This window comes from Oncorhynchus tshawytscha, linkage group LG22 (genome assembly GCF_018296145.1).
Source record: "Oncorhynchus tshawytscha isolate Ot180627B linkage group LG22, Otsh_v2.0, whole genome shotgun sequence".
Taxonomy (NCBI): Eukaryota; Metazoa; Chordata; class Actinopteri; order Salmoniformes; family Salmonidae; genus Oncorhynchus; species Oncorhynchus tshawytscha.
This window is the reverse complement of record NC_056450.1, coordinates 483,548-500,947: the sequence shown is the minus strand read 5'-3', so window position 1 is coordinate 500,947 and position 17,400 is coordinate 483,548. Positions and strand designations below refer to the sequence as shown.

Sequence of the window (17,400 nt, the reverse complement as noted above, 5' to 3'; positions counted from 1 at the left end):
CTTTCTCAGTAACCATGTCAGTACCCAGGGCCATTAGGATGTCCTTCTCAGAAACCTAAACAGTTCTGTCTGGTACAGAATACAAAAACAGAAAACAACTACCCACAAACACAGGTGGGAACAGGCTACCTAAGTATTGTTCTCAATCAGAGACAACGATTGACAGCTGCCTCTGATTGGGAACCATACCAGGCCAAACACATAGAAATACAACACACAGAACAAAACCGAATTAAAAACATTTAATGCCCACCCCAACTATACCAAAATAGAGACATAAAAAGGAACTAAGGTCAGGACGTGACAGTACCCCCACCCCCCCAAAGGTGCGGACTCCGGCTGCAAAACCTGAACCTATAGGGGAGGGTCTGGGTGGGCATCTCACCGCAGTGGTGGCTCTGGTGCGGGACATAGACCCCACTCCACCTTAGTCTTGGCCCACTTAGGTGGCGCCTCTGGAGTGGCGACCCTCGCCGCCGACCCCGAACTAGAGACCCTCACTGCGGGCCCCGAATAGTAGGGAGACTCTGGCGGCGCCTCCGGACTGACGGGAGACTCTGGCGGCGCCTCCGGACTGACGGGAGGCTCTGGCGATGCCTCCGGACTGACGGGGGGCTCTGGCGGTGCCTCCGGACTGACGGGGGGCTCTGGCGGCGCCTCCTGACTGACGGGGGGTTCTGGCAGCTCCGGACAGGAGGGCGGCTCTGGCAGCTCCGGACTGGAGGGAGACTTGGTTCTGGGAGCCGGCACAGGACTCACCAGGCTGGGGAGACATACAGGCGGCCTATCCTTGGCCGAGCCACCGGATGCACTGGGCCGTGGAGGCGCACTGGAGGTCTCGAGCAACGAGCCTGCACAACCTGTCCTGGCTGGATACCCCTGTTGCCCGGCAAGTGCGGAGAGTTGGAACAGACCGCATTGGGCTGTGCTGGTGAACCGGGGACACCGTGCATAGGGCTGGTGCCGCATAACCCGGGCCGAGGAGACGTACTGGACACCAGATGCGCTGAGCCGGCATCATCCCTCCTGGCTCGATGCCCTCTCTAGCCCGGCCGATTCGAGGAGCTGCGATGTAACGCACCGGGCTATGCGTGCGCACTGGGGAAACCGTGCGCTTCACCGCATAACACGGTGCATGCCAGGCCATTCTCTCACCACGGGAGGAACGGGGAGTTTGCTCAGGTCTCCTACCTGACTCCGCCAATCTCCCCGTGCCCCCCCCCCCAAAAGAATTCTGGGGTTGCCTCTCGTGCACGTTACCTTTTATGTCTCTATTTTGGTTTGGTCAGGGCTTGAGTTGGGGTGGGCATTCAATGTTTTTCATTCTATGTTTTGTTCTGTGTGTTGTGTTAGGCATGGTATGGTTCCCAATCAGAGGCAGTGGTCAATCGTTGTCTCTGATTGAGAACCATACTTAGGTAGCCTGTTCCCACCTGTGTTTGTGGGTAGTTGTTTTCTGTTTTGTGTATTGCACCTTGCAGAACTGTTCGTATTAAACATATTATGAATACTTACCACGCTGCACCTTGGTCCTCTTCTCCTTCTCCCGACGACATTCGTTACAGTAACATATAATTAACTCCTTTAGTAGGGCATTATACATGACTTTATCTGACAGGTCTTAGAAGTCTCAGGGTTACAACATGTCCTTATGATTTATAGGGAAAGCAGCCTTTTATGAATGACTCTTTTCTATCTCAACACATCTGATCTAACCTATATGTTTGATAGATTTCTTGATTGTTTATAGGAGAATAAAGGTGAATTCTGGAAGGCAGAATTTAAAGAGGAATCTGATTTTAATGTGCCCATGTTGATTGACAATATTCTTGATGCCATTACGGCTATCATTGAAAGTAAGTCTATAGTTTACAGAACTGTTTCTACTGTTTTTGTTGGAATTTATTAAGTAACTGTCTTCAGTTCAAGATTTTAACTTGTTTTTGAGCTTCATCAGGCCAGGTATCGGGTATCGTCTCAAGCGAAAACGCTCAAGGAGAGAATTTTGCCCATTATATTCTACCTCTGTGTCACAGACAATCTATGAAGTTGGCTTACTGGTAAACCTCTTTTTAGGGGGAGAGGGTGATAACTATCAGCTGTCAATATATTATTTTCATCTGTTGGTTTTCTGTTAACTGTAGTTCTTGTACTAGTTACAATGGGACGATCTATATCGAAGAAATGTATAGTTAATTGAAGTGATTTGCATAGTTGGGAGCTAACGGAGTCCCCATTGCTGTTCCAAAGGTCTAAGTAGAAATATTTATTATATCGAAAAATCGTTTTTAGTAAGCTCTAGTTGTGCAAGCTCAATTATATAATTTGTTGGCACATCACTTAAGCGGTTGGAGAGGAAGAATTTGAGGGTCTCCATACCTCCATCATTCGGGAATTTTGGTACATAGCGATGAGACATCAAGGGTGACTAGCCAGTCTCCTTTACTAATAACTGGTATACTTTGTAGTTTCATTCGAAAAATCAGTGGTGTCTTTCAGATAAGATTGCAACTGTTTGACTAATGGATAAATGTGAATGTCCACAAAACGAGACACTTGTTCTGTTAGGGAGCCGATACCTGAAACGATAGGTCTTAATGGAGGGTCTGTGGTTGATTTTGTGAACCTTAAAGACCATAAAGGATCAAAACTGTAGGTTTTGGGACAAAGATATTTAAATTCCTGTTCTGTCAACCAATTTATTTTGTAGTCCTTCATCAAGGACTTTATTCAATTGTGTAGTTGGAGGTAGGATCGAAAATCTATTTCTTGTAACATATTTTTTATCCTCCAACAGACTATTCATTTTTCCGATATACATGTTGGTATTAGAAATCACTGTTTAACGACGATAATGAGGTAGATTGACCAGAATGACATTTCATTGCTTCTTATTTTAAATCCACGTACATAGTGTGTAACACTGTATATCAGGCATTAGTCATTTTACCTGTTCTCACCTCAGCTGACCTTAGTTTTAGGGTTTTTATGTTTTCCGGTCCAGGGTGACCTATTAGACAAGCACATTAAGCTGGTCAACGGCGTGCTCACTAGAAATCTGAAAATGTCTGTACATACAGTATAGTCTATTTCTTTACGTTATTTTCGCTTTATATAGTCCATCTCTGTCTTTAATTTTTCCATGCTTCCTTCAGAGTTCCAAAGCTATTCTCTCATTTGTTATCTTTATGTTTTTTCCATCTTGTGACAAGGTAGGGGTGGTATACAGAAAATAGCCCTATATGGTAAAAGACCAAGTCCATATTATGGCAAGAACAGCTCAAACAAGCAAAGAGAAACGACAGTTCATCATTACTTTAAGACATGAAGGTCAGTAAATGTGGAAAATTTCAAGAACTTTGAAAGTTTCTTCAAGAGCAGTTGCAAAAACCCTCAAGCGCTATGATGAAACTGGTTCTCATGAGGACTGCCACAGGAATGGAAAACCCAGAGTTACCTCTGCTGCAGAGGATAAGTTCATTAGAGTTACCAACCTCAGAAATTGCAGCCCAAATAAATTGCTTCACAGAGTTAAAGTAACAGACACACCTCAACATCAACTGTTCAGAGGAGACTGTGTGAATCAGGCCGTCATGGTCGAATAGCTGCACACAAAAAAACACTACTAAAGGACACCAATAATAAGAAGAGACTTGCTTGGGCCAAGAAACATGAGCCATGGACATTAGACCAGTGGAAATGTGTCCTATGGTCTGGAGTCCAAATTGTAGAATTTTGGTTCCAACCGCTGTGTCTTTGTGAGATGCGGTGTTGGTGAACGGATGATCTCTGCATTTGTATTTCCCACCACTAAAGCATGGAGGAGGAGGTGTTATGGTGTGGGGGTGCTTTGCTGGTGACACTTTCTGTGATTTATTTTTAATTCAAGGCACATTTAACCAGCATGGCTACCGCAGCATTCTGCAGCGATACACCATCCCATCTGGTTTGCGCTTAGTGGGACTTGTTTTTCAACAGGACAATGACCCAACACACCTCCAGGCTGTATAAGGGCTATTTGACCAAAAAGGGGAGTGATGGAGTGCTGCATCAGATGACCTGTCCTCCACAATCACCCAACCTCAGCCCAATTGAAATGGTTTGGGATGGCCCGCAGAGTGAAGGAAAACAGCCAACAAGTGCTCAGCGTATGTGGGAATTCCTTCAAGACTGTTGGAAAAGCATTCCAGGTGAAGCTGGTTGAGAGAATGCCAAGAGTTTGCAAAGCTGGCAAAGGGTAGCTACTTTGAAGAATCTAAAATAAATGTTGATTTGTTGAACACTTTTTTAGTTACTATATGATTCCATGTGTTATTTCATAGTTCTCATGTCTTCATTAATATTCTACAATGTAGAATATAGGCTCCCATGCGGTGCAGTGGTCTAAGGCACTGCATCTCAGTGCCTTCACTACAGTCCCTGGTTCAAGTCCAGGCTGTATCACATCTGGCTGTGATTGGGGGTCCCATGGGTGGCGCACAATTGCCCCAGTGTCGTCTGTGTTTGGCCGGGGTAGGCCATCATTGTAAAAAATAATTTGTTCTTAACTGACTTGCCTAGTTAAATAAAAGTTAAATAAAATATCAAGAATTGGACTGCCTGTGTAAACACAACTTAAAGATTTGGGAGTACATTCAAACTATTTCCCTACAATAACTTTTCAGTCAATGTTATTTTGCTTGACTAAATGGAGAGGAACAAGTCTCCCAAAGGTTTGTGCAAATTTGTTGACTAATAGTTTTATATCTGTCTGATTTAAATCAATTTAAAAAACTAAAATGCCGGTCATTTTTTTCTGAAATAAAAATCTACCACTAGATGGCATGGTTAGAGAGGTAAGGAAACCTCACTATAACACACACACACACACACACACACAGGGAAATGTATTGCCAGACAGAGAGGAGGCTGGTGAACAGTGCAATAATAAAGTGTGTGTGTGTGTGTGTTTATTTTTGTAAGTTATCAATCTTTGTTAACATCCATTTTTATAGAAGCTGTCATACTATTTCAATGTGTAAGGTGGTTGTTCGTGTTGTACATTTGTGTTGTGTACTACATTTGTGTACTACGTGTTGCATCATTTAAAAAATGATCAATAAAAACACATTGTGCGGGCACGGCGTTCTTCAGACTGCTTATCCAGACGCAAAGTACACAGGTTTATCCAACCGCAAATGATAGGTCACCACACGCACAGGGAGAGGATAGCTCGCTTTGCTTCGATGATCACCCCTCATAGCTCGCAATGGATTTTGGATTTCATACTATTCGGCCAATACCTGGCGGGAAACTCTGTCTCGCTCGCACACGTGACTACTCTCCTGAAGCGTCTTACCAGTCCGCGCCTCGAGAAAAGCTATCCGCTGGCGCAAGTGGGGACACTTCAGGCAGAGGTGTAAGTTTCACAGCTCCCCATGTGTTACACTCAACTGCCAAACTGCTTTCTATTTGACTAAAACCTTGTTCCTTAAAATGGCATGTTTACTATTTTACTAACCATTTAAGGCCATATGTTTAAACGTTTGGGTAACAGTTGGTGGGTAGGTCTTGATTACACGCACTTCTGTGCGTAATGATACGTTTTCTTACCAACTAAAAGGAAATAGTATTTTGTCTCAGTCTAGGCCTAAGTTATGGCTATATATATCCTAGTCATACCAACATAGACAACTAAGGAAAATTGAAATGAAGAGGAATATACCACGGTATCGTAGTTTTTATTGGAGTTAAATATATGTACAATGCGTAATGGTAATACAAATACATCCCTAAAAGAGACATTTTACGTTTTTAAGAAACATAACACAACGTGCTTACATATCGTTTATCTGCACAGACCCAGAATACTGAAGTCTAAAGCGCAAATGACATACATTTAATAACCCTTTGGGTTTACAAAGGCGTTTTCTGTGGCCCTTTTATCATTTAACCCCCAAAGAGGACTAAATATAGCAAATAAAATCCATGCAGATCTTAAATAATAAGAATGTCTTCAAACTTGTCCATTTACAAGACAGAAGACGTGTGTAATTACTTCAGTATATAATACTTAACTAACATGATTTAACGATGAAGTATAGCTTTTCATCAAGAGAATATGACAATGCATGCATCTCTATAGCCTAGTATTGATAAATACATATGTACAAGAGACGTCTCCCCGACATGTACATATCATACAATTTACATTGGCGTTATGGCTTCTTGAATCAACCAGGGTCTCCACATGTTAGCATTGACAGCTTGTGGCACTGGCTGGGGCCGGTTGGGAAGCGAGTTCGAGTGGTTCTCGATTCTGGAGCCAACGTTGGCTTTGAGGCTCAGGAGTCTCTGCTGAATCTGGGGGAAAGCCCTGGAGCTCTGGGCGCAACAGTTCTGACAAGCTGGGTCGACGGACGCAGACATGGCCTGCTGAATGAAGTCGTTCACCCGCTGACACGAGTCTTTGTCCAGGTTCGTTTTGGGGATCAGAGCGGTGACGCGCTGCAGGCAGGCTTTGTACCCTTCTTTGTAGCTGTCTGATGTACTTTTTTTCTGAGCAGCAGGAATATCACTGAGGAATCTTACGGTCATCTCAAGGATGTCAGCTTTCTCAAGCTTCGAGTACCGAGAATTCTGCACAAAAAGAGAACAGGGTGATGGTTAGACCACTATCTATCTATACGCATAACTTCGATGATGACATGTTTACAGCTGTGTATTCTAGACACGTATAAAGCATCGCCTATTTGTTGGTTATTTGGAACTTACATCTTTTCCTGTGAGTGGAAGGATCAGAGTCTTCAGATGGTTGATGCTGTCATTGATACGAGCGCGCCTTCTCTTTTCCAACAAGGGTTTCATTGTCTGAAAAAGGGTAACACACACTTTAGTATCCGTTGCAAAACCATTTATCACGAGAATTTAGAAACACAAAGTATTTTCTATTCTATTGTATCTATTTAGACCCTTACCTTTCTCAATTCAAGCGCCTCTTTTCTCCTGGCCACAGTTGGCCTTGGAGCAAAGGATTGGATAAATTCGGAGGTTATATTTGGAATCATTTTCATTCTCGTATGTGGAGGAGGACAATTTTCAAGTGGGAATCTTTGAGATTGGAGAGGATATGTTTCCAACGACCTCGGGCCGCAGTTTATATGGAGGTCTCGAGCGTCGGTTCTGTGCGTCACGGGTACGCCCCCAAGCTACCGTCAAGTAATTTTGACCGAGGACCTTTGCATTTGAAACAACACGAGCACCAAGTGTACAATAATAACCATCTGCCTCCCCATTTAATCCAAGCATAACAACTATGGTTTGTGCAAGCTAAATTTGATGATACAAAGCTTGCAAAACGTCTGCGTAAATAAGCGTTGCTTTTTGGTCAAAGTGATTTGAACATCAAATGCTATTGTATACAAGCAGTCTTTAACTTAAAATATTTCTCATTATTGTCTGATTATTCTGAATTGCATAGTTTTTTATGTACCGCTTATTATTTAGGTTTTTAAATAAGTTAAATGATTCAATACCCATGCGTAAATACGCATAACCAATGTTCCATGGAAAGCATATCGCATTGTAACACCTTTCATGGTTAGTGATTTAGAAACATATCAACCACACATTAGGCCTACATGTTATTTGAATAAATATTAAACGTGTATGCAATTTCACGTTCAATTCGATAAATAGATGCAGGTTATTGTAGATGGATATGGTTCAATTCAATACACGTTTTTCAAATATACCGTTCAGCCTCTCACGTTTTGTTTTGTTTTTCTGATAGCATTAAACATGTTTTGCACAGATGTTGTTTGATATCCATTCTGTATCGTAGTCTAACATTGGTGGAGGGGCTATGGATGGATAGACGATGGAGGGGGCACTGGGCTTTACGCATCATTTACATCTACACCGACAGATACCCAAGCCAAGCTAACTTCAAATAACATCTGCTTGTAAATTGTGATCAACAATTTTCTTAGTGTGTGATGTCTAGGCCTCTTACATTTCTGATGGACGCTGTCTTTACCTGTAGCCTACTTGTGCTGCCTGGGGAGGGGCGTGACTTTGGGGGTTCGCGCGACAGATGATGGGTATGAACTGAAATTCGTTTAAGTTCTACATGAACAAAGCAAATGTAGAACTGTTTAGCATTCGGCCTATATCCTGAGACACATTTAGTAGACAAACCATTGTTGATTCGAGTCATGATGTATATATTCCATGTGGCATAGCCTACAAACCATTGTTGATTCGAGTCATGATGTATACATTCCATGTGGCATAGCCTACAAACCATTTACCGTTTATTCTATTCAGAAATGCCTTTAGCATGTCTTCCATAGGCTACCAGTTTCTAACAACAATCACTACTCCAGTGTTAACGACCTATCAAACTCGACGGTTCTCATGGGAATCACGCGTGCAGCACGCGCCATGGAGACCAGATGGGCGTATGTTACCGACCCGAACACACCCCCCAACCCAACCCACCTCTCCCATGTCCCCCTCCTCCTCACTACCATCCCCCTACTACCAGCCCGTGTCACCCTACTATAAGGAAAGAAGCCCCCACCCTACTTGTTCTAAACTATTTCTGCATTAAGTTTTATGAAGCATGTTTCGCTAACAATTTTGGCGTCGGTAGCCTACAAATCTGCATGCGATTGGGTGATGGTCTCCATGGTATCCACGATTAAATACTAGAATGCCAAAATAGATTTCCCCCACACCCCCCTTTCTATAGATGCTCTCTCCATATTGCCATAGTCCTGTTGGCTTGACTTTTACATACTTTATAGCGTCCAAGCTATATTTTTGCAAGTGTGTTTTTCAATGTTTGTGCGTAAAAGCCTGTTTAAGTGTAACGAATTGATGATGGTCGATGCCCTAGTTCAGAGCCCGGTTGCATCGATGTAGTTTAAGAGACACAGAATCAAACAAATAACATTGCCTTTCATTATAAGCCTTGTATATTTTCAAGTAACTTACAGATTGTTCGAAACAGGATATTTGCTATCACAAATCATGTTTTATTACTATGTGTACTTAACCTGTGATGTCTGCATGTTTCAAAACATTTTCAATAAGATAAATAATCGAAATACTTCCAAGATAATCATCGTTCTAATTCTGTGGGGACAGAACCTTCTAACGATGCAGTTAAGCGGACGCTTGGCTTGGAACAAAACGAAGCCCTGAAATTGATACGCGCATTTGCTGCATGCGCCCCTATCACCCCCGCGGGGCCTTCAATTAACATTTCGGCTGTATGAATCCAGAACTTTTCCATATAGAGCTTACGGTTAGGGCCCCCTTTGTCTTCCCAGCAAATTCGGCGTGGGTAACCCATCTGTGCAAGCTGAATGGACAGTGACCTATTGTCTAAGAATGTTCTGATACGTGAGAATGAAAAAAATGCAGCTTTTGGGATGGGGGAGGATGTCAGCCGCACCACGACTGTCCATGACGAAGAGCTGCGTAGCTTGAGTTGGACTCTACACTTCTTTTGTCATGGCATGACCAGCGTCTCTTTAGCCAGACAAATGGGAATGGGGGAAAAAACCTCTCAGGTCATGTCTGGTTTACTTGTGTGAGATCCAATGTAGCATATACCCAATAGTAGATCTATTGTATCTCAACCAAACCAATTAGATGGTAAAGTAGTATTGTCATTTGATTGAATACAATAGTTGTGTGTGTGTGTGTATATAACTCACATAACGGTTATTGTACATCAAATGAGTTTGGAAGCTCTTTTGTACAATGTGCACCTTATAACATTTGTCGGGATCCATCCAAAACATTTCATGTCATAAAATACAGTAAGATATAAAACCTCGGTAAAGTATATCTAAACCGTTTTTGTCGAGCTTCTCAGACCACAGTGATATGAGCTGGTGACAGGTGCAGAATCTGACGTTTTAGGGATGGAACACAGCTGGGAAAAGGGGCCAGAACTCACTTCATATAGTTGCAGCAGATATATTGTGATTAAGTGTATGTGAAAACAGATGAATGTTCTGCATGTATTTTGATGGGTTTATTTATCCAGGGGTTACCGGCTAGACTTTGATGCCAACACTTAAGAACTCCCAGTATTTTTATGGAAGTGGAAGAGGTTTAAATTGTAATTGAAGATGGAAGTTGAAGCAGTTAAGATAAGTGAGTGGTTGAGGGATGGAAGGTTAGGAATGGAAAAAAGTAAATTTCTTGAAGTAAATGTGGTGTGTTTGCTAGCTTGTTTTAAAGTATTTATGGTTGTGAAATAAATTATAATAGTAGTAGTAATGACTGCAGTAGTAATGGTAGTGACTGGTTATAGTAGAAGCAGTAGGTAGATGGAAAGATATTGATTGATTTCATAGGATAGGATAGGATGGAATTGCCTAAACATCTGGAAGTTGGTTTGGTGTCTCTAGCATAAACGGTTCAAGAGTTACTTTCAAGAGTTACTAACCGTTTCTGTACAGCACTTTGAGATATCAGCTGATGTACGAAGGGCTATATAAATACATTTGATTTGATTTGATTTGATTTACTGTTGGTTAGTTATTTTAAGCCAAAATAGTCATGGTTGATAAAGGTTTTTGATGAATTTGAAGTTAGGATAGCCTGAACATGTGAAAGTTGGTTTCGTGTTCAATAGTTACACTCTGTGAGTTATTTTATGCAAATGTGTGCACATTTATATAACTCTAGTTCATAAAGGTTTTAAAGAATTTGAAGTTAGGATACCCTATTTGTTTTTTATAGCTTAATTGGCCAAGGAGCAGGACCATTTTGAATAGCTACCTCTGTATTCCCATGGTTCTCATTCAAACCCATGTTCATGTACAGTATGCACATTTGTAAATGGTTATAGGTGTTTGGTGTTGATAGCTTAAACGGTGTAAGAGCAGTGGCACATCCAAATACTTCCTGTCGATTCTATGGAGCGTTTATGAACATTTAACACGGTTATAGACTGTAGTTCGAAAAGTGTAAATGATATAACAATTCTGAAAGCAACGAATTTAAGTTGGGTCAGTCTGAACATCTCAACGTTGGTTTGGTGTTGATAGGTGAAATGGTGTAAGAGGAGATGCATGCCAACATTTTCACCATGGAAGTTTATGGCCCTTTTATTGCCATAGACATGCATTGGGATCTAATTTAAATCATTGGTGTAAAGTACTGCGTAAGTTGTTTGGGGTATCTATACTTTACTATTTCTATTTTTGACATTACTTCACTACATTCCTAAAGAAAATTGTAATTTTTACTCCATACATTTTCACTGACACCCAAAAGGTACTGGTTACATTTTGAATGCTTAGCAGGATAGAAATGGTCCAATTCGCACACTTATCAAGAGAACATCCCTGGTCATCCCTACTGCCTCTGATCAGGCGGACTCACTAAATACAAATGCTTTGTTTGTAAATGATGTCTGAGTGCTGGCTATCCGTAAATTAAAAAACAAGAATATTGTGCCGTCTGGTTTGCTTAATATAAGGCATTTTTAATTATTCATACTTTTACTTTTGATACTTAAGTATATTTTAGCAACTACATTTACTTTGATACTTACAGTTGAAGTCGGAAGTTTACATGCACGTTTTTCAACCACTCCACAAATTTCTTGTTAACAAACTATAGTTTTGACAAGTCGGTTAGGACATCTACTTTGTGCATGACATAAGTAATTTTTCCAACAATTGTTTACAGACAGATTATTTCACTTATAATTCACTGTATCACAATTCCAATGGGTCAGACGTTTACATACCATAGTTGACTGTGCCTTTAAACAGCTTGGAAAACTCCAGAAAATGATGTCATGGCTTTAGAAGCTTCTGATAGGCTAATTGATATCATTTGAGTCAATTGGAGGTGTACCTGTGGATGTATTTTGAGGCCTACCAAACTCAGTGCCTCTTTGCTTGACACCATGGGGAAATCAAAAGAAATCAGCTAAGACCTCAGAAAACAAATTGTAGACTTCCACAAGTCTGGTTCATCCTTGGGAGAAATTTCCAAACACCTGAATGTACCACATTCATCTGTACAAACAATAGTACGCAAGTATAAACACCATGGGACCACGCAGCCATCATACCACTCAGGAAGGAGACGCGTTCTGTCTCCAAGAGATGAACGTACTTTGGTGCGAAAAGTGCAAATGAATCCCAGAACAAACAGCAAAGGACCTTGTGAAGATGCTGGAGGAAACAGGTACAAATGTATCTATATCCACAGCAAAACGAGTCCTATATTGACATAACCTGAAAGGCCGCTCAGAAGCCACTGCTCCAAAACCGCCATAAAAAAAAGTCAGATTGTACTTTTTGGAGAAATGTCCTCTGGTCTGATGACACAAAAATAGAACTGTTTAGCCATAATGACCATCGTTATGTTTGGAGGAAAAAGGGGGAGGCTTGCAAGCCAAAGAACACCATCCCAACCATGAAGCACGGGGGTGGTAGCATCATGTTGTGGGGGTGCTTTGCTGCAGGAGGGACTGGTGCACTTCACTGAATAGATGGCATCACGAGGGAGGAAAATTATGTGGATATATTGAAGCATCATCTCAAGACATCAGTCAGGAAGTTAAAGCTTGGTCGCAAATGGGTCTTCCAAATGGACAAAGACCCCAAGCATACTTCCCAAGTTGTGGCAAAAGACTTAAGGACAACAAAGTCAAGGTATTTGAGTGGCCATCACAAAGCCCTGACCTCCTTCCTATAGAAAATTTGTGGGCAGAACTGAAAAAGCCTATGCAAGCAAGGAGGCCTACAAACCTGACACAGTTACACCAGCTCTGTCAGGAGGAATGGGTCAAAATTCACCCAACTTATTGTGGGAAGCTTGTGGAAGGCTACCCGAAACGTTTGACCCAAGTTAAACAATTTCAAGGCAATGCTACCAAAGACTAATTGAGTGTATGTAAACTTCTGACCCACTGGGAATGTGATGAAAGAAATAAAAGCTTAAATAAATCATTCTCTCTATTATTATTCTGACATTTCACATTCTTAAAATAAAGTGGTGATCCTAACTGACCTAAGACAGGGAATTTTTACAAGGATTAAATGTCAGGAATTGTGAAAAACTGAGTTTAAATGTATTTCGTTAAGGTGTATGTAAACTTCTGACTTCAACTGTAGATAGTGTGGTCTACTGCTTATCATGAGATACTCTAACTCAGGCGAGCAAAACCATGAGACTTCCTTAGATATCGTGCACCAGCTATTGTTTACAAATCTGCAAATGCCCCCACCCCGTGTCTTACCAGAGGCTGCTGTTCTATTCTGCCTATAGCTTGTATAACCCGCCAGCTGTATGTTATTAATGTCGTCATTCAGCTGTGACTCGGTGAAGCATAAGATATTACAGTTTAAAATCGGGTATCTGTAGTATATCCCTCTCGTTGAAGAAGAACTCCTTGTTCAATTTGAGGTGAGTAATCCCAGTTCTGATGTCCACAGAAGCTCTTTTCGGTCACGAGAGATGGTAGCAGCAACATTATGTACAAAACAAGTTACGAACAACACGAAAAAACAAACCAAATAGCATGGTTGGTTAAGAGCCAGGTAAGACGGCAGCTCTACCCTCCGGCGCCATCTTGTTTGGTGCCTTTTCCCCTTAATATCCTGTATAAAGTGTAGCCAGGGACAGAACACCAGCTCGCTCTTGCTGCCATCTCTTTTTCCAATTTGCGTAACTACGTTTACCTGTGATACGCCTATCAACTTTTGCACCAGCAGTAGCCTATGTTCCATCTACTTTGCGGATTTCTGAACTATGAATTCACTGGCAAAAGAGCAGATCGAGGCCTGCATCCAGCAATGTCAAGTGACCCATTTTTGAAGCTTTTCAGTACTGCACTACAGGTAGAGAGAGCGAGAGGGTAAACTCTACTGAACTAGTTTTAACATGTGGAATCACTTGGGAGTTTCTAGATTTGCGATAAACTTCCCCTTTAATATTTCACATCTCAGATTCCCTTTACAGATTCCCTTTACCAAAAGGAATATGTTGTCTACTTCCCCAGAGTCAAATGAACCGTGGATACCACAAGCGTTAATGTAATGGCTGGAAGTCTATGGTATCTGCTACCTCTAACACCCTACTGGACACAAATAAAATGCTATCCACAAGTTCATCTGACTCTGGGGAAGTAGATAAAGGGCCTCATTGCCAAAATCCAGAAGTATCCCTTTAAGACCATCTGCCACATAGGGAAGATAGCTGTATGGCATCACAGGGTGTAGGCTACATATTTTGGCACAATGGGGTCTCATGTACTTAGTATGAAACTGACACAATGCATGAAAATGCCAAGGAAATATGTTCACAGTGAGTTTGCTCAGTGAAGAGTTCATTCCAAGCCACTGGATGTATTAGAGGTGCTATCTGTTGTGAAGCCAATATGTTTTGTTGTAATTTTACTCAAATCATATTTTATTTGTCACATAGACATGTTTAGCAGATGTTATTGCGGGTGTAACAAAATGCTTGTATTCCTAGCTCTAACAGTGCAGTAATATCTAACAATTTCACAACAACACACACATCTAAAGTAAAGGAATGGAATGAAGATTTTTTTAAATATTTGAGCAAGCAATGACATAGCAGCATAGACTAAGATATAGTATAGAATACTGTATATACATATGAGGTGAGTAATGGAAAATATGTAAATATTATTAAAGTGACTAGTGTTCCATTATTAAAGTGGCCAGTGGTTCAAGTCTATGTATATATATATATATGTATATAGGGCAGCTGACTCTAAAGTGCTAAGCAGCAGCCTCTGTGCTATATATCATGTGCCAGACTATATATATATATATATATATATATATATATATGTTGTTTAGAACTATCATCTAGATCTCATAGACTCCTGCCACTCCTTGCACCTATTGCTCCTTGATTGAATTTGGTTACATTTGGTGACATTTCTCTAGCCCCATCCCTCAGCTCAGGATAGACAACTGGCAGGCTCAGGCTGTTGTGCCTTTAACTTGAATAGCAAATACACATTTTGTTAATACAATTTTTGGAATCTATACTGACCCCTAAAGAGACATTGAAATACAAAGAAGAGCAATCTGGTCTCATAAATGGATGAGTCCAAAGACTGAACAATCCATCCATTGGCTTCACATCAACCAGAAGGCAAAAGCATCTCCTAAATGTAGCATGTCTTTATACAGAAACATTTTCTGGAAAATGTCATGTTGATGGTGCATATAAATATTGTTTTTTTAGATTTACAATCCATCATGGTGCTATTATGGGACTCATACTGGTGCATTTTGAAGCACTTTATCTTAGCATTACACTACTTCATATGGGCTCACCAAAATGTTTTCTTTAATTCGTTTTGTTTGAAATGCCTCTATGGGCTACCCCCATATACTTTACCCCCAAACCAAACAAGCAAATGGCCTCTTTCCGAGCAAATTCACGATCAGAAGTTGAGCAGCGCACCACCCCACAATGGGACGAATGGGGATCAACTGCTGTGCAAACAACCAAACAGTTCTAGCATTATTCCTATAGCGCCATTTCAGCAAATAAACGCATTCATTTCATATCATTTTGAAATAAACACATGTTCAATCCAATGTTTCATGTTGGAATAATGTTACTGAGAAAATACAACAAAACAGTTTCTTTCTTTTTTATAATGAGCTTTTATTGAAAGTATCAATGACAAAATCGTGTGTCATAAGACACATAAACTAAATTGTGTTCTCATCAAATAAATAATACGTTACTATAACACACAGTGTTTACAGTCTACTCCTTTGCACAGACCAAAAGTACTTAAGTCAATAGCGCAAACCTCAAACAAAATAACCCTTGGGGTTTTACAATTGTGTTGTCTACAACCCAAATCTTGGAAATCCCAAAGAGGATTGCATTTAGCCTAACAAAGATCATAGAATTTGTCTGCTCATAAAGTCTGTGCTCATCTGATTTGTCTGTGAATAAATAAATGCAGTACTAGTCAAACGTGAAATAACTCCCTCATCTCTTCCAGTTAATATCTACATCTAACAGCGTTTATATATATATCACAAAACAATGTTCGCTAAGGGAGTCTAATCTACCAGGGTCTCCACATGTTAGCATTGACAGCTTGTGGCACTGGCTGAGGCCGGTTGGGAAGCGAGTTCGAGTGGTTCTCGATTCTGGAGCCAACGTTGGCTTTGAGGCTCAGGAGTCTCTGCTGAATCTGGGGGAAAGCCCTGGAGCTCTGGGCGCAACAGTTCTGACAAGCTGGGTCGACGGACGCAGACATGGCCTGCTGAATGAAGTCGTTCACCCGCTGACACGAGTCTTTGTCCAGGTTCGTTTTGGGGATCAGAGCGGTGACGCGCTGCAGGCAGGCTTTGTACCCTTCTTTGTAGCTGTCTGATGAACCTGGGGGAAAAAAATAGGCGAAAGTTTAGTTTAATTGACCCAATGACAAATGTACAACTTATTCATACAATACGGTACACATACACAACATGATAGAATTAGCTTTCTGAAATAATACTGACTTTTGACTGAAGATGAAGGGAGATCTCGGAGGAATCGGACGGTCATCTCCAGAATATTGGCTTTCTCAAGCTTCGAGTATGGAGCGTTGTCTTTGCCGACCAGAGGGAGGATTAGAGTCTTCAATTGACCGAGGCTGTCGTTGATGCGTGCGCGCCTTTTCTTTTCCAACAAAGGCTTTAGTGTCTGGAAAAAGCGATAAAAAGCCTTTAGTAACTCGAAAAGGGTATATAGCATTGAACGAAAGCTACAGTATAGCGAGTTGGTGATAAACACATTTGACTCTTAGTTTCTCTTACCTTTCTCAGTTCGTTCGCTTCTTTCCTCTGGGCCACCGTGGACCTTGAGGGGACAAGCTGGGTAGTCTCAGGAGTGATTCTTGGAGTCATGTCTTTAGCTAGAAGTTGTGCTTTTAGGAGAGAGGCGATGTGCTCTTTGCGAGGCGGTGAGCTGCTGTGTGCTGAGCGGAGGGAGAGCGCTGTATTTATGCGAGTTTCGCGCGTCGAGGGGGGGGGGGACCTCCATCCATTGTCTTGGAGTCTTGACGCAGGGGACTATGCCTTTGGGACAGCAACACATGCACTCGACTTGACCATCTGGCCTGTGGGGATATAGGGTTGACATTTGGCTTCCACAACTGGCATGTCTCACTGGTGGTATTGCATGTTGTGGTAGCTATAACTTTAAAGATATTTAAAGTTCCATTCATTCATTTGCACCATCTCACGTGGGATCCTAAACTATCCTGAAATTCAATTTTAAAGCTAAAACTGTAAAGTATGATAAACATCATGTTTAATAAACAGCATTAAGGTTTATTCGGTTGTATTTATTAGATAGCCTACATCTTGTTTATTGACACGTTGTAAATAG

At 41.4% G+C, this 17,400-nt stretch overlaps 2 protein-coding genes across 2 annotated transcripts; both read right to left on the bottom strand.

Annotated features, from left to right (window-relative positions):
- Positions 1–6,186: 6,186 nt before the first annotated feature.
- On the bottom strand, positions 6,187–7,046 carry LOC112221489 (transcription factor HES-2-like). The gene is made up of 3 exons (XM_024383627.1): positions 6,957–7,046; positions 6,754–6,849; positions 6,187–6,618 (listed from the first exon to the last, which is right to left on the bottom strand). The coding sequence occupies exons 1-3, from the start codon at positions 7,044–7,046 to the stop codon at positions 6,187–6,189; spliced, it is 618 nt and encodes a 205-aa protein (XP_024239395.1).
- Positions 7,047–15,765: 8,719 nt separating this feature from the next.
- On the bottom strand, positions 15,766–17,087 carry LOC112221371 (transcription factor HES-2-like). Its single transcript, XM_024383522.2, has 3 exons — positions 16,827–17,087; positions 16,530–16,713; positions 15,766–16,407 (listed from the first exon to the last, which is right to left on the bottom strand). Exons 1-3 carry the CDS (start codon positions 16,914–16,916, stop codon positions 16,091–16,093), a joined length of 591 nt encoding a protein of 196 aa, XP_024239290.1. The 5' UTR covers positions 16,917–17,087; the 3' UTR covers positions 15,766–16,090.
- Between the last annotated feature and the right edge of the window lie 313 nt (positions 17,088–17,400).

Excerpts from the sequence above, each read along its gene's own strand:
- LOC112221489 (XM_024383627.1), bottom strand. The coding sequence starts at position 7,046 with ATGATTCCAAATATAACCTCCGAATTTATCCAATCCTTTGCTCCAAGG. Across the intron at positions 6,850-6,956 it reads AGGCGCTTGAATTGAGAAAG|ACAATGAAACCCTTGTTGGA; the intron begins GTAAGGGTCTAA and ends ACCCTTTTTCAG. Across the intron at positions 6,619-6,753 it reads TTCCACTCACAGGAAAAGAT|AATTCTCGGTACTCGAAGCT; the intron begins GTAAGTTCCAAA and ends CTTTTTGTGCAG.
- LOC112221371 (XM_024383522.2), bottom strand. The coding sequence starts at position 16,916 with ATGACTCCAAGAATCACTCCTGAGACTACCCAGCTTGTCCCCTCAAGG. Across the intron at positions 16,714-16,826 it reads AAGCGAACGAACTGAGAAAG|ACACTAAAGCCTTTGTTGGA; the intron begins GTAAGAGAAACT and ends CGCTTTTTCCAG. Across the intron at positions 16,408-16,529 it reads CCCTTCATCTTCAGTCAAAA|GTTCATCAGACAGCTACAAA; the intron begins GTCAGTATTATT and ends TTTTTCCCCCAG.